At 37.1% G+C, this 16104-nt stretch overlaps 1 protein-coding gene across 1 annotated transcript in view; it reads left to right on the top strand.

The window, feature by feature from the left end:
* The window catches only part of KCNH8 (potassium voltage-gated channel subfamily H member 8), a 201371-nt gene that overhangs the window by 71097 nt on the left and 114170 nt on the right, over window positions 1–16104 (top strand). Inside the window, 1 exon segment of the mRNA XM_075144513.1 lies at window positions 6794–6925. Coding sequence (XP_075000614.1) covers window positions 6794–6925 — 132 coding nt within the window.

Raw genomic sequence — 16104 nt, 5'->3', positions numbered from 1 at the left:
TATGGTAATCAAGGGAAAGCAAAATTTGCTTATTTTGGGATTGCTCAACTCAAAACAATGAAAAAAGCATAATTCAACTGAACAAAGTAAAGACTAGACTCCTCAGGAAGGATTGAGCCTGACTATTTCTGAAACAGTCCATACAAAGATATTGAAGAAACAGTATTTTGTTTTGGGTTTTGTTGGTTTTGTTTTGTTGGGTTTTTTCCCCACTTTAACTGTAGATATTGGATACTTATTTATATAAATAGACTGTCTCAATTAGTACTTTCCCAGGAGTTAGCTGACAAATGCTGAATGCCTTATACTATTATGACCGTGACAGAGTAATGATCATTGGAGGTGGAGGAAAAGTGAGTTGCAGACTGATAATATTTATAAATCTGCCCTGAAGTTTTTTGCATTTAAACAGAATGCATTTCATTGACTTAACTGAGTTTTTAGATAATCCTGTGTATTTTGCTAATTGTTATAAATGTAACCTGGTAAATGTATTACATCAGGGAAGTATTTATCTCCTTAAATGTAGTTTTCTTTTCTAATTTGGATGGACAGAGAAAAAGGAAATCAGAGCAGACAAAAAGTAAGTAGTATACATAAGGATAATGAATGTCACATGGCTTTAACAGGCATTGTTTAGCTTCTCTGCTTTTGCTCAATGAAAACTCAAATGTAACTAGAGGATTTTGAAACGGAGTTTCATTAAGTAGGGAAGATAATGGAGTTATAAAAGGAGAGACAGGAAAGCTGAGTAAACAAAGCTGAAATGTAGATGTGCTGGAGCTCATAAATTAGTTTGCATAAAATGTGCACTGCAGACTGTACTAGCTGTTGCATACAAAAAATGTAAAGAACACTAAGGTTGGAAAAGTCACGCACTCAGACTAGGAACTGCCATTACAGAGGCAGTCTGTATCCACATAGTAATAAATGGAGACTTTGAGGTGGTGTGTTAAGCCTCCCTCTGCTTAACACTGGCATTATGCAGGAGAGACAAGGATAGGAGATTGCTGTGCTGAAAAATGTCTCCTCTTAGAACATCCTTTCCCTCTCTCTCTCTCTTCATCATGGCAGTGATGGCAGAAAAAGTTAAACATATGAATCACTGAGTTACCTGGCGGTAGAGGGAGCAGAGCATAGGGGCACGGAAAAATGGGTGAAACACATGGAGGGGGGATTTGCATATTCTCTGATGAGATGTGATAGATTTGAATAATCTCATGTGGTACTCCATAGCCTATACAGAGGGATGCAAGGATATTTTTAATGAAAGTTTCTAAGTCCTCCACAGGATTAACACTTACCTACTTACTCATACTGAAATGCAATATTTACTTTGTTATTAAGGTATCTTACCTATCACCTTTTCTCTACCAAGTTCTTGGGATACCACTGTATTCTGGTTTAAGGCATTTTGGAATGGATTTACATTGACCGTTAAAACTTGTAGGGAGAGTTACTTGCAGGATACAAGCATGATCTGTTGGCCGTATAGAATACGGGTAAACAAGTTTTTGAGCCTTCTTTACTACTCCTATGAAAGTGTTAGCACAACCGTCAGTGACCATAAAGTCAATTACCTGATAGCCCTTACGTGTTCTTGTTAGTTTTCTTGCAATATCATCAGACCAAAGACTGTCACTAGAATGTAGCACGCAGGGTGTCATCTACAGTAGCAGAATTCAAGGGAAAAATGAATAGATTTTGTTAATACACACGTATGATTACTGCAGAGATGATGGAGAATGAGGTACTTATTTGCTTAAAGTAGCAAAACCTTGCATTAGCTGTGTTAATTGATCATTGTCAAAGATGTGATATTTACAAGGAGAAAGAGCTCTAATTATAGCTATACTTTTTCTTCCAGCTCCATTCTCTTTCTGTTTAGTTCAGTTGCATTTTCTTTAAGCATTTTTTTCTTCTTTGTGCTTTGCTCTCCTCAACAAAATGTTGACACCTTGTCAAAACCACAGAACATTCAAAACCAAATGTTATCAGTGACACTGGGAATCTTTGGATAAGCTAATGAAAGAGCCAGTTCTCTGGCATCTGATCTGTCAGTCTTGGAGTCCACACTTTCTGCAGTGGAAAAGTGGAAATGATCAGGCTAAAACTTCTCTGGCAATATCATGTATCCAGCAGCAAGTTTATTTTGCTAACAATTAGTAACTCTGTAAATGAGATTGTGTTGTAATGCTGAAGATTTAGCATCAACTTTATTGACAAGTTATTACAATTATCTATGTGAAAATATTTTTATCTTTGTCTTTTACATAACAAACCCCTGGAAATAGGGTGGAAATTTGGATCTGCTTAAAAGAACTATGTTTACTAAGTCAAGTACTGAAATGTAAAGAAATGTGCCAGATTTATGATGTCTTGTGCAGCCTAATTCTGCCCTCTTATGCATATATATCATGATAATTATTACTTGAAGAGTGATTGTTTTGTGCCACAAGACTTGTATATCTAATATGCAAAACATTTACACTTTCTATTTTTTTCTTCAGGTACTTGGTTTCTTAGACTATGAAACATTTAATTGGGTTAGTCTTGTATGTTATGTGCAGATGCAGAGCTTCGTGAAAGAGCTCTGCATCTTAATGCCTCTTCCTCTCACCACAGAGAGGTGGACATGAATCACAGGGATTTGTTCACTTGTTATTTCCTGCCCTTGAGTGATGGGAAGGGCAATACAAGCTGGCTCAGTGTCTGTCTTGAGGGTAGTGTGGCAAGCAAAGTCCTGAGGAAGTGAAGGTCTGGAAGTGGATATAACCACTGAAGGTTGACACATGGCAAAAAAGGGAAGACTTAAGCTTGTCTGCCTGGACAAACCAGTCCCAGGCTGTCTAGAGCAAAAGGAGAACATAGCTTTGCATCAGTATCACTGGTCCTAAGTAACTCATAGGAATATGTGTGGCTAAGAAGATAGCTACTGCAGAAAAGCTCAACTAAAATTTTGAGGAGATGGATGCAGAATTTAATTATTTTATTAAAGAATTAAATAAGCTGGTTGTCAATAATCCCATTCCATTTCTACGTTATGATACCTCTGCAATACCCAAATATCCACCAAAGATTTCCATTCTGAGTATTTCATTGATCTTTGTCTAGGGTGGGCATGGCTAAAGATTGCGTGAGTATTATTGTACATTGAGTTCACATAGCTCATCAATAGGGCTAATGGTCTGAATCTGTTCCTGGGTGTAAGCAGGCCTTATTTTCTGGTGAAAGGAATGCTTGCCTCCGAAGGCTATTGGCATTCTGATGGCAAGGGTTTGTATAAAATCTCCCTTTTAAATTCCTTGGTCTGTTGACCTTTGTTTTGATTTCAGTCTGAGGACAGAATTATAGCTGTTGGAGCGAGGAAAGGTAGAAAGGGTGGTTGAGAGAGTGACCATAAAACACTCTCTTTTTTATGTATATATAAAAGGTGGACTATGGTCAAATTGCTTTGTGATAAGATTATGCTTCATTTGGTCTCTTTTCTCCTTTCCTGTGATGTGCTTATATAAGCCTTGAGGATATTAAAATATATTTTGAACTTTCAGTTCATAATGCAAGAGAAAAATTAGACTCTTTCTCCAAGAGTGGTGGCTTGGAGCAATAAAGAGAGTCTGTATATAAATAAACCTCCAAAAGAAATTTCTTTGATAGACGACTCTTGACAATACAGAAGACCTTTGTATGCACCATCTGAAGCAGGGAAGGAATTTGTGTCTCACAGATGAGTGCACTCAAAAGAACTGTAACAAAAGAGGGCACTACTTTTTTTGATGAGTAGAAAGTTCTTCTTTTGGCTTATAGAATTATATGATGCTGGCTTTCAGTAAGAGCTATGTAATGGATTGCATTGGATCAGTATATTTTTCCAAGAATGCTCCTCAATAGCGAAAGATAGCACACTTCTGTTCTTGACAGAGTGCAAGGACATGTTGACCTAGTCCTGATCTAAACTGGATCATCTCTAGTCCTGAAGAGTACTTCATATTCATTTGCTCCTTTCAGAGTAAAGACAGAAAAACAAAAAAACAAACCAACAAGCTCAATTTAGGACTTCTGAAGATTGAGTGTATAAGTAATGCCAAGACTGGGGCGGGGCGGGGCAGGGCACTAGCCTGGAACTCTTCAGGAGAGAATTAGGCTGTACATGTATTGGATATGTGTTTTCCATGGTGGTGCATACCATTTTTTTTCCATATTTTCTTTGCTTAGTCGAAATATTTTCAGACATATTTACAGAGGAGGAGGAGGAGAATGAGGACAGAAAATGAGAAAAAATATGATTGAAGAGAAACAGCAAATGACATTAAATGATGACAGGATGTGGAACAATTTCAGTCACCAGTGTTCACCTGCAGAGAATTCAAATACACTTTGATTACACAAAAGAGGAAATGCATTAAAACATGAAACATTAAATGGATTTGTCTCTATTTCTAATGATGAACCATGTTACTAGAACTTCCCTAAACCTACAAATCTATCATTTCAGATAATATTACCAGGTGTGCTTCTTAGCATAACTGAGTTAGGTTTGTTTGAACGTGGCTGACATCTACAACTTTCTTCCAGGAGCAGCCTTAATGACTAATTTGTGTGTGTGTGTGTGTGTAGAAAAGACATGAAACAATTTAAAAAGAGTAAGATATGTTTCTACTTCTGGAGGAGATTACACATCTTTTTAAAAGAACATAGCGGTTGTTGGTGTTGTTTAGAATAAGGAGTTAAGAGTGACTTCTTGTTCAACTGAAACTACTGCTAGAAAGTAGCCAGGCAGAATGTAACTTTACAAGAAAGAATTTGACCAGTTTAAGAGTTATAATGATATTCTGTAGAGACCTGTGATTCTATTTTTAAGCAAGAAAGTAAAATTGCTTAATGCTTCTTCTCTTTGAATGCATCACTTCAGATTGATAGGGTGGTGGCTTTCTATAATATTTCTGACAGTAACACTACCAAGCAGTTTTTCCCAGAAGTTTTGATAAAAGAGTCAAATTATACAAAAATGAATTAAGGACAGAAAATTAAAATGGAAAAAGAAACAATCTTGCTTCTGACATCAGTTCTACCTTCTTTTAAAAGGGCTTCTTTGCTTGCTCTGTCTTCAACCTCAAAATGAGAATATTTAAACCCAATATTAAGCCAGTCTGCTTCTTCCCATGATTTTTCTCTCCTTCTCCAGTCTTCTTTCCTCCTGTTCCCAGTTCTCCCTATCCCTCCTTTAAATACCTTAGTGGAAGCATTACCTGATGACTGAACTAGTAATGTTACTCTCAAAGCTGCCTGTCTACCTCTTGGAAATTTTGACCAGGATGGAGAGGACCAGATGAATTTCCTTTGAAGCATACTTTTGGGCCTTCAGCTGTGGTGGCCCTTCAAAAGGAAAGCTGCTGTTTCACGTCCCATGCTTGCCTACAACCTTCAACAGGCAGTCAGGGAACTTCCAGTTGAAAATTTAAATTAGAAAGTTGACTTGTGATCTTGGTATGTCCAGTTCATCTTCAAGACTGCAGAGTTCAGAGGACAGAGAATAGAGTGGGAAGTGACTAATCTGCTTGCGCTTCCTGAGGACCCCTCCAAAGCTCAGCTGATCATTTGGCAGTAGTCAGTTGTGACAGCAGTGGTCCACGGAACTATTCTTGTTTCCTTTTATGAATGAAAGTAGACTTGTGCTTGTAAATGAATGCCAAAAATAGTATGTTAGGAAGGAACATGATTATGGAAGTGTAAAGACACGTCCAAAAAATAAATTTAAAACTAAAAAAGTAATGCTATGCAGTACTTATATATCTAATAAATAATATTAGTAGGCTGATGGTGGGTGGAGGTAATTAATGTTGATACCCAAAAACTGAAAAACACAAAAGCCTGGCACTGGCCTGAATTATCCCAGAATGGATGGGATTGGGATCTTGTGTGTTTACCGAGATCTCTGTTATAATTCCAGTGCATTACCAGCACCCAGGCATGGTTCTGTTCTGAGTGGTCTGCATTAACGGCAAACTTATGAATAATGTCACTGGAATTGAACAACATACCTTGCTAACAGGACGTGTGACTTAATCAGTGACAATAACAATTTACTTTAAGCAGGATAACTATGTAGCGGGTGTGGGCAGAGAAAGGTTGACATGAATTAAAAATATTGCCAAACTCAGCGTTGTCTAACTTAAGTCTTAGCAAGGTGAACATTATAGACAGTAAGGAAGATAGCTGATATTAATTTTACAGATGATGTGTGGTATTATAAATCTCACCATCTGTAAGATGCAAGGAGTTAATTCTATTTCTATTCTAAGTCTGATATCTGATTAGTTTAAATATCTTTGAATTAGTGGAGTGATGCTCTGACTATCAGGTCTTCTGTCAAGAGATTTTAATGAGTATCAAGTCAGATGATTAAGGTAGAATGATTCTATAGTAAACATGGAAGCTTCAGATGTCAAGTTAACAAAGTGAAAGCTATTCCAATAAAGTAAGCAACATCAGTTGAGAGTTCAAAGGAAAGCATGGTTTCAGAGGAGTAAGCAGCTTCATTAAACTCTATTAATGATCCCTGTAGATAATTTTGCATTTAAATTAATGCCTTGCTTCTAGGGAAAGCAGTATTACTGAGCTTCAACCAATGATGCAGAGATTTACATGAGCTGAACATCTGTGATTCCCTGACTACTGACCTTCTAAATAAGATTTTTTTTTTTAGAATTACATTAGTTGTAGATTTAGTAGTTCATTTTTTTTTCCTCTAAAAGACAGCTGTTTGAATTAAATTCGTTCTTTATCCTTGCAGGGTCTTCATTCTGGTGCCTACTGGATATTGTTCCTATAAAGAATGAAAAAGGAGATGTAGTACTCTTTCTGGCCTCTTTCAAAGATATAACAGACACAAAAGTGAAGATTGCTGCAGAAGACAAGAAGGAAGGTTCGTGTGAATTGCAACAACATTGATAAGAACCAACATTGATAAGTTTTTTGAGAGTCGCACCTACATGAACTCTCTCGCTTATGTACACGTTTCAATATAGAGACCTCCTAGCTTTCCAAAGAAATTAATATATGACACAGAAGGATAAATAATCTGTTGAAGTTCTTATTTGTAATTTTTTTTATTTACATATTGCTCCACATTCTATAAACATGGAATCCAGGGGACAGGGTTCCTTCTCCTCAAAATTAAATTTGTTTTAATGATTTAATTTATTTACTTTCTGGATTTTCAGAGGTACATTTTGGAAAAACTAGACCTTTTCAAGCATCTCGTATGTGAATCTGATTTCAACATGGCTGAGGGATGAATGAATGCATTTTTTCATGTTTCTCTATAAGTAGAACATACATCTTCAGAAATTACTTTGCCTACTGAGAAACATGACTATTCTGGTGTCATCTAATTTTCATTACATTATATGAAATTATAAGATTTATTATGTCTTTAGGAATATCCAATAGTATAAGAAATACATTCTCACATTTATTTGCTTCTGAAAGGAAACAATGCAAGGATTTTCTCATTAATTTGGAAAAAGATTGTGTTATGCTAATGATTCACAGCTGCCATAAAATAGTTTTGACTGTATAGTGTAGTCAAGTTTTGCTAAATTCTGCTAACACAAAGCAAAGACAGTGTGAAGGGATGGAGGTTATGCAGTCAGCATTGACCTGTGTTGTGTATCAAAGGCATCAAACTTATTCCAGGCTTTCATTTGGTAAAGGTATATTGAACTAAGACTTTAGGTTTGCAATTTTTCAGTGCCAAAGGAACTGTCTAGAAAAAGTTTATCTGTAAAGGGTAAATTAATTCTGTAAAGTTTCATTACTGTTGAATTTTCCAATCTGGTACTACTCTGGGATTTATTTAAATTTTTCACCTTGTGATTTGATCTCTGCATATCTCAGAAACAACGCAGATATGGTCTTAGGACTCCTTTTCTTCTTATAGGTTTCTGAAGTAGCAGAACAATTAGGAATAATTAGTATTCAACTTTTTCTGATTTAAAATATTAGCTTTTCAATAAAACAGTTATATTTCAGTTACAGAGAAGTATAATTCACCATTCTTTTACAACATTTTAGTACTTTAAAACAGAAAATATTATGCTTCCCTGTGCTACTGAATATTCTTAAATCAACATTTATGCTAACAATGTGTGCCTCTTCTGTACATTTGGACAAATAATTTCACCTTTTTCTTACTTTTGATGCCCTGAATAATGGAGGGGTTTTTTTGCATCCTTCACTTTTTGCACTGAACATATTTGAGAATTTCTGGACTGGAAGACTGAAGAAAGGCTTTGAAGTAGTACACAAGTACATTTTGCAGCTTTTCTTTATATCCGGTTTCAACCAAGCATTTCACCTCGAAGTAAAATAGTTAAAATACAAAACATATTTTATCTACTTTCTCCTTAAGCCTTAGAAAACCTTACACTTATGAAAGTTTTAGGAAAGTCGTTTATTAAAACATCATATGTGGGGCCATGTAGAAGAGAGATTGTCAGAACATCTGTGCTCTAAAAGCTAATGATTTGCCTTATAAGAGATGCAAATTTTCAGGATACGCTCAGTGAGAAATCACATTTAGTATGCTAGCGATGACTTGAAATAGGTATATCGCTGATTACTTGTAAAATGACAGCTATTGTTTAACTGATAAACATTTTATAGCTGTATCCTTATTTTAGAATGGATTAAAATCTTCAGCTTTTGATGTGGGTTCACGTCAAATTGTAAATCTAAGCAGATTTTAACTCATGTTTGCTGTTGAACATTTAAAAATTAATACTCCTCCTACGTGTACTGACAGAGGAACACAGTTATGCAGAGCTACATTACACCAGCAAATGCCCATTCAATTGCTATAAGCTTATGAATATTGACATTTAGCTGTCTTGTGCAATGTACTCTTTAGAGCACAATCCTGAAACTTGTTTGTTCCTTCCCTTTGTACTCATTTTAAAACCATGGCAATCATTTTATGCTATGGTGATACTTGTTTGCATCATGGCAACAGAAAGTAGCACTTAGGGGCTTTGCCAAATACACCATTTTATAGAATATAATGAGATAAGAAACAGCATTTAACCATTTATTCAAAATATTTACAAATAATTCCAGCATTTTAATTTTATGGAAATCTACCTAGCTACATAAAAATAAATTTAATGGTATGTTAGCTCTTTGAGTAACATTCAAATTCTTCCTATACAGAAGGATTCACTAGTTCTCCAGTGGTGAACATCATCTCGTCATTGTCAGAAACGAATTCCCAGTACAATCTATGCAACTGATTCACAATCTGAAATTTCAGAATGTTTAACTTCTAGAAGTAATTGGTTCTTCTTTACTTAGACCACAACCACTATCAGGCATGTAGGATGCACTTTGTATTAACAGAAAATTGAGTTTCCGTTTTGTTTAAAGGTATTAAAGATCTTTTTTAATGTTCAGTGATTAACATCAGTTGCAAAGTGATTGATACATGTTTCTGGATATTATTTTCACAGTTAATATTGCTAAAAAGATAATTTTACTTTTTCAAAGGTTACTGAATTTGTCCTTTCAAAGATCAGAATAACTTATAAACTTGGAGTTGAAAGCCAGCTCTTGCTATAAGATAATTGCCATTATGCACAGTTTTCTATTGCCTTTTTGGCATATCTCTTGCGGTTAGATTGTGTATGAGAAGGAGAACTTAAATACAAACATGCTCAGTATGAAATTTTTCTGCCCATGCAAGGCTGTTGTATTAATGTTTTTGTTTCAGTCTGTTCTGCCCAGAACAGACTTGGATAATTTGTATGGAACATTAATAGTCACATTCCACCTCCCTTTAATTTCTAAACTCCTTAGAAAGCTTATCTAACAAAATTAGTTTGTGTTCTTTTTCTCCTAAGTTTGCCCTGGACCCCTTGGCATTCCACCAACACTCTATGGTAATACACTCACTGGTTGCGCTTCCAAAAGTCTTCTCCTGACTCGTTCTTCCTCATGTCTTTCCAACCTTTGATACCATCTGTTTCTTCTGTAAAATCTTGTTCTCCTTGTACTTTCACGATGACACCTTCCTGAGCTTTATCTCCTGGTTTTATGGCCTCTTTTTTCTTGTGGATTGTCTTTTTACTTGCAGACCTCAGGAGTGGATAACCTCTTCGATTTTCTGCAGATCTTTTCTTATCTATTTTATCTCATCTGTTCACACAACTTCAGTTGCTCCTTTGTGTCAATGTGCCTTGCAAAAGTCCACTTTTTTGCCTGATTTCCCTTTACCCAGCCCAAATGTCAGATGTCATCTGTGACCTTTTCTTTTGGATGTCTCATTCTAAATACAAATTTAACAGAATTTTTTTCTGCTCTTCTTCTGTATAAAAGCTTCCACTGAAATCAACCCTATCAGCCAATGGGAAGAGCAGACTTTGTCCTAAAACTTTCATATAAGAAAAAGGCAAAAACACATGCCTGAGAAGTTTGGTAGTCTTTAAGAAGTGCTGTGACAGTCAGCAACTCTCATATAGCTTCTTTGGTTTGGCTTGGTTTGGGTTTTTTTAAGTTAATTTACCATCCTCCTCCCCTACCCATGCATCCCTTTTAAGTGCAATGTTCTTAGAGGCCTCAAGTTTTCAGTATCAGTAATTTGCTTTCAACAACACATTTCCCCTACCTGTAAGTTTATTGTAGAAATACACTCTGTTTTCTATCTGCTTAATAATACCTCTAATCATTTACTGTTGTGAAAAGCAACTCAACAGCTTTTCTTCCTAAACTTGGGCTCTTTAATCAAATTTATGGTCTTTTTTTTATAAACACAATGATTCCTTCAGAAACTGTTTCTTAAACAGTTTTATGGGAGATTTATTTTAACATCCTAATTTGCAATGAGCTACATTTTGGTAAACTCGTTAAGAGTTCCATTGTCCTTTGGGGGGAAAACTGATTAAACTTGGAAGTACCAGACTCCAAACCTGGACTCCAATATGGTATGATTGGGTCAGTCTTTTTTCATTTCTGCATATGAACTTTCCATAATACACTTGGACACGTGCTGGAACTTCGTGAGATTACAAGAATCCAGGTAGGGAAATAAGAAATTAAATTAGTCTGTGACTACTTTTAGATCTCTACTCTGTATGCAAACGTGTAATAGTTTGGGTTATATAGACATAGAGTTCTACTGTTATAATCACTGCTAAAATTCCCTTGTTGAATTTGACTCATTCCAAAAAGTTTCCTTTAGCTTTCATTGTTAATCTATTTGTTGTTTTTTTCTTTAGGAAAATTTTTAGCTCTTCTCAACTTTATTCCACTATTATTATAAAAATGTGTGCCACAGAATCACATGGTAGTTGAGGTGGGAAGGGATCTCTGGAGTTTGTCTACTCCAGTGCCCCCTACTCAAAGCACGGTCAGCTAGAACAGGTTGCCCAGGACCATGTCCAGATATGTACTGAATATCAAGAAAGATGGAGACTCCACAACTTCTTTAAGCAGCCTGCCTCAGTGTTTGACTGCTCACAAAGTAAAAAAGCTTTTTCTTATATTTAAACACAGTTTCACGTATTTAATATTTGTGCCCATTGCCTCTTGCCCTTTTACTGGGCACCACTGAGAAGATTCTGGTTTTGTCTTCTTTACCTCTCCCCATCATGTATTTATACACATTGTTAAGATCCCCCACGAGGCTTCTCTGCTCCAGGCTAAACAGTCCCAGCTCTCTCAGCCTCTCCTTCTATGTCAGATGCTTCAAACACCTAATCAATCTTTGTGGACTTTTACTGGATTTGCTCTAGTATGTCCACATTTCTCTTGTACTGAGGAGCCCAGACCTGGACCCAGCACTGCAGATATGTCACACCAGTGTACTAGGGGGGAAGGATCACGTCCTTCAACCTGCTGGCAGTACTCTTCCCAATGCAGACCACAGTGCTGTTGACCACCTTTGCCGCAAGGACACACTGCTGGCTCATGTTAAACTTGCCGTCTACCAGGACCTTCGCGTCCTTGCCTGGCAATCTGCTTGCCAGCTGGTTAGCCCCCAGCCTGTCCTAGTGCATGGGTTTATTCCTCCCAGTTGCAGGACTTTGCACCTTCCTTTGTTGAACTCAATGAGTTTCCTGTTGACTCATTTCTCCAGCCTGTCAAGGTCCCTCTGAACCTTCTTGCAGCACAAACATCTGATGTAATAACTCCTCACTCCCAGATTGTATCATCTGCAAACTTGCCGAGAGTGCACTCTTTCCCATTTTCTAGGTCATTAATGAAGAAGTTGAACAGTATTTGCCATAGCATCAATCCCCCAGTCATAATGCTATTGAGTGGCTTCCAGCTGGACTTCATGCTGTGGATCACAACCCTCTGAGCCCAGCAGTTCAGCCAGTTGTCAGTCCATCTCACCACTTCCTTACTTGTTTGTTGGTCATCGTCTTCTCCCCATGTTGTTCCTAGTTTGAAGGCCTCCTTGCCAGGTTGGCCTGCCTGTTGGCAAAGATGCTTTTACCCTAGTAACAATGTGAATTAAAAGCTGGACTACACCCTTTCGCACCATGGATTAAACTAAGCTGCAGTGTTATGGTTTAACTGGCTAGCTTTTTCTGGCTTCTTATTAATCCTTAGGTCTATACAAATTTCTAAGAAAACAGATTTATTTTGATTATGCATCATTTGTTGGAGGGAGGGGTTGTTCTTTTCAGTGTGCCAGAATTGAAATCCCATGTGCCAAACATTTTGCATTCTAGATTTTTATGTAAAATATGTCTGTTGGGAGCAGGGATGGGCTCTTCTTCTAAGAAATTCTTCAATGTGCGCTTTGATTTATTCTGCTTAATTACTGTCTCAGGTACTTCGTGATTCCTTAAGCTACAGCAGTGAATATTCAGGGCACAACTTTTCATTTTAAAGCTCCTTACACCTGTCAGGAGGCAGGATATTGGGAAGGGGACATACAATCCCCTAGACATACAGTATTCAAAGCAGATAAAATTGTTTCAGGATGCATGGGGCACCATGCACTTCTGTCAGTGGAGGAGATGGGATGGAAGCACAGTCAGTTACTCATCCCTAGGATGACTTTGCTCCTGGCTGACCATCAAGTAGGAAGGGTCTGCGTCTCTTCTGCCCTCAGTAAAGAGAAACTGCTTTCCTCCTGGCCAGTGCGTGAGAGTGTAAAGATTTAGGGGACAAAAACAGAGCTACCTTTCTACTGCAGATATATGTGAACACATAGATGCTCTCCTTCTCTCCTTCCCACCTTCTCATGCAAGCGAATAAGTTGTATTTGAGCCCTGAATCTTTAGAGATGTATTTACGGCCATTGCTTTAAGTTTTTACCAAGTGTTACATGTGAGTGGCAGTTCCATTCCAGCGACTCTCAGAGAGGCACAGGTATGTTCTGGAGGTGAGGGGAAAGTGTCCTTTGTGGTATATGTGGGGTGAAAATGAGAAAAAGAAAAGCAAACTCTGATTCTTGAGCAAATAGAGATGAGCAGACTGTATTCTGGGATATCTTGGAAGGGTGAAAGAATGTATGCACTTGCAACCAAATAGTTCATTGACTTAACCAGCTCCTAGATAACTCATGCAATCACCTCTAGATTTTTCTTAGAAACTAAGTTATTAAATTATGGCGGAGGAGGGAAGTTGTTTGTTTGGGCTTTTTGGGTTTTTTTGTTTTTCATTTTGGTGCTTTTCTGTTCATTGGACTAGGTTAATGGTAGACTTAGTGGAAAATATCTTCAGATTTTCCTTTTAGAGTTTGCTAGCTCAACCATGTAAGACTGACAACAGAAAGCAGGGCAGAAACAGGGAATATGTTTAGTATGTGCATTGCTAATTAGAAGAGCTCTTCAGAGTTATGTTTGTGGTAAATAGTTTTTTGAGGTTTTTTTGAGGAGGTAGAAGGTTTGCAAACTTTTGTACGTAAATGTCTTATTTCTATGGAAAACATCTGAAAAAGCAGAAATGTCTTTAAAGACTTTCACAGGCCTAGGCACAGCCTGGTGTCTTACATTTTATTAAGAGACCATGAGGACTAGAATGCATGTTGCATATGTACTTTGTGTAAGGGGACTTGGACCATTTGCACAATTCACCTGTAATTGCAGTTATACTGAATGTAGCTCATGCTGTAGCTCCTCAGAGGAACTCTGAGGTCCTCCTATAAAGACTCAGCAAATAACATCTATTACAGGTGAGTTTTGTCTAGCTGTGTAGCAAAGACGGTTTTACAACTGCCAACCATCCATCCTACCTTGTATAATTAAGGTTGTAAAACAGTTTTGGTTTATGACCAGTCACTTTCACAGTCTGAAAATCCCATTCCTTTAGAGATAATCAGAGATACTTTTTGGGTGTTTCAACGATACTTAGCAATGAAGAAAGTCCATTTGTCCTGTTGTACCTTTTTTTTATTGTTCAAAAGGAAATCTAGTTCATACTTTCAGAAGGATACTATTTCTATGACAAATATTCTTAGGTGGGAGATGGCATTACCTACTGTTTCATCTCATGATTGACTTTAGCTTTGTAAACAATGAAATAAATAAAAATGTCCTTAGCTACTCTGTCAACTTATCCAGTCCTCTGAATTAAATATTAGTAGAATAAAAATTTTATTCCTCACACTTGCTCCTGGACCTCAAAAGAACTAAGAAGAAGTCACCTCATTATTTTATGCAAACCTATTTATAAAAGTATATACTACACTATTAAATAAATCTAAAAAATATAATTTTTCCAGATAGCAGGTACTGTAGGGTTGACTGTCCATGTAAATCTGGAGCCATCTGATTGAGGCTCACTGCTTTTCTTCAGAACTCTTCCTTGCAAAGTGTTTAAAGAAATGGCCTCAAGTTGCACCAAGGGAGGTTTAGATTTAACATTAGGAAAAATTTTGTTACGTCAAGCATTGGAACAGGCTGCCCAGGGAAGTTGTTGAGTCACCATCCCTGGAAGTATTTAAAAGACGTGTAGATGAGGCACTTAGGGACATGGTTTATTGGGCATAGTGGTGTTGGGTTGACGGTTGGACTTGATGATCTTAGAGGTCTTTTCCAACCTTAATGATTCTATGATTCTAAGATAGCTATATCTATACTGTCTTTCCTATTTTTGCCCCCATGGACAGTCAGGTTTGCTGCATGTCATGACTTGAGATGGTCATATTTATACTGTTTGAAAAGGATGGTCAATGTGTCTGAATCAATCTTACCCTAAGCCTAACAGCCCCACCTGGCAAGCAAACAGGACAGCAGTAGCAATCAAATAGTTGGGGCTGGAATATAACCTTGACCATGGAGCTAATGTGATTGTGAAGATGTAAAAAAGCAGCTAACGGTTATGGTCTTGTCCCTAGTGGTGAACTCTATCTTTTCAATGGTACTGTACTCAAAGGAATGAAAAAAATTGCAGAAATACTTCTAATTGCAGCCTCACAGCCTTTAGGATAACTCTGTCCCTTTGGTTTTTGGTAGAACTACTTTCTGTGAATAAAGTTACTGTGAATAAAGGTGTGCGTGTGTTTCCAGGACTACTTTGCCTCGCCCCTCTCTACCTCATTAACACATCGTCAGTATATTGTGTTCTGGGTTAAATTTGAGAGGTGGTGGTTGCTTTTATTCATTCTCTAACATTATGATTGCTTAGGTAAAAAGAGATAAATCTCTTGGATTTCCTGTATAATATGAATGAAATGATAGATACTAATCTTCTCTTTTGCATCCATGCATACTTGTGTAGAAAACTTTCTGTGGTTACAATTCATGATCAGACTGGGAGATGATGAAATCTTGTTGGGAAATGCCCAGCAAGAGCATGCTGGGCGTTTAATCACACCAGAGGGAAATCTAGGTAGTGCTTTTAATTAATGCACATTCTAATGCACATTGTGATAATGCATAACCTGAGGAAAAAGTGAAGGCAGTTCTATCGAAGGGATACAAAGTAATGCTGTGAAAAATGAGGAAAAATATCAAGGCTGAGACATTTTTTGTCAATAATGTACAACCTTTCTGGCCATAGCAGATTAGCTTATTTCTATATTTGGAAAGAGATGCATTTCATGGTCTCATGCCACAGCTTGTCTGCTATGGAGTGAGCATAATGCTTCTGGGT

This window comes from Calonectris borealis, chromosome 2 (genome assembly GCF_964195595.1).
Source record: "Calonectris borealis chromosome 2, bCalBor7.hap1.2, whole genome shotgun sequence".
Taxonomy (NCBI): domain Eukaryota; kingdom Metazoa; phylum Chordata; class Aves; order Procellariiformes; family Procellariidae; genus Calonectris; species Calonectris borealis.
Note: the sequence above shows the minus strand (reverse complement) of the source record. Positions and strands in the feature narration are given on the sequence as shown.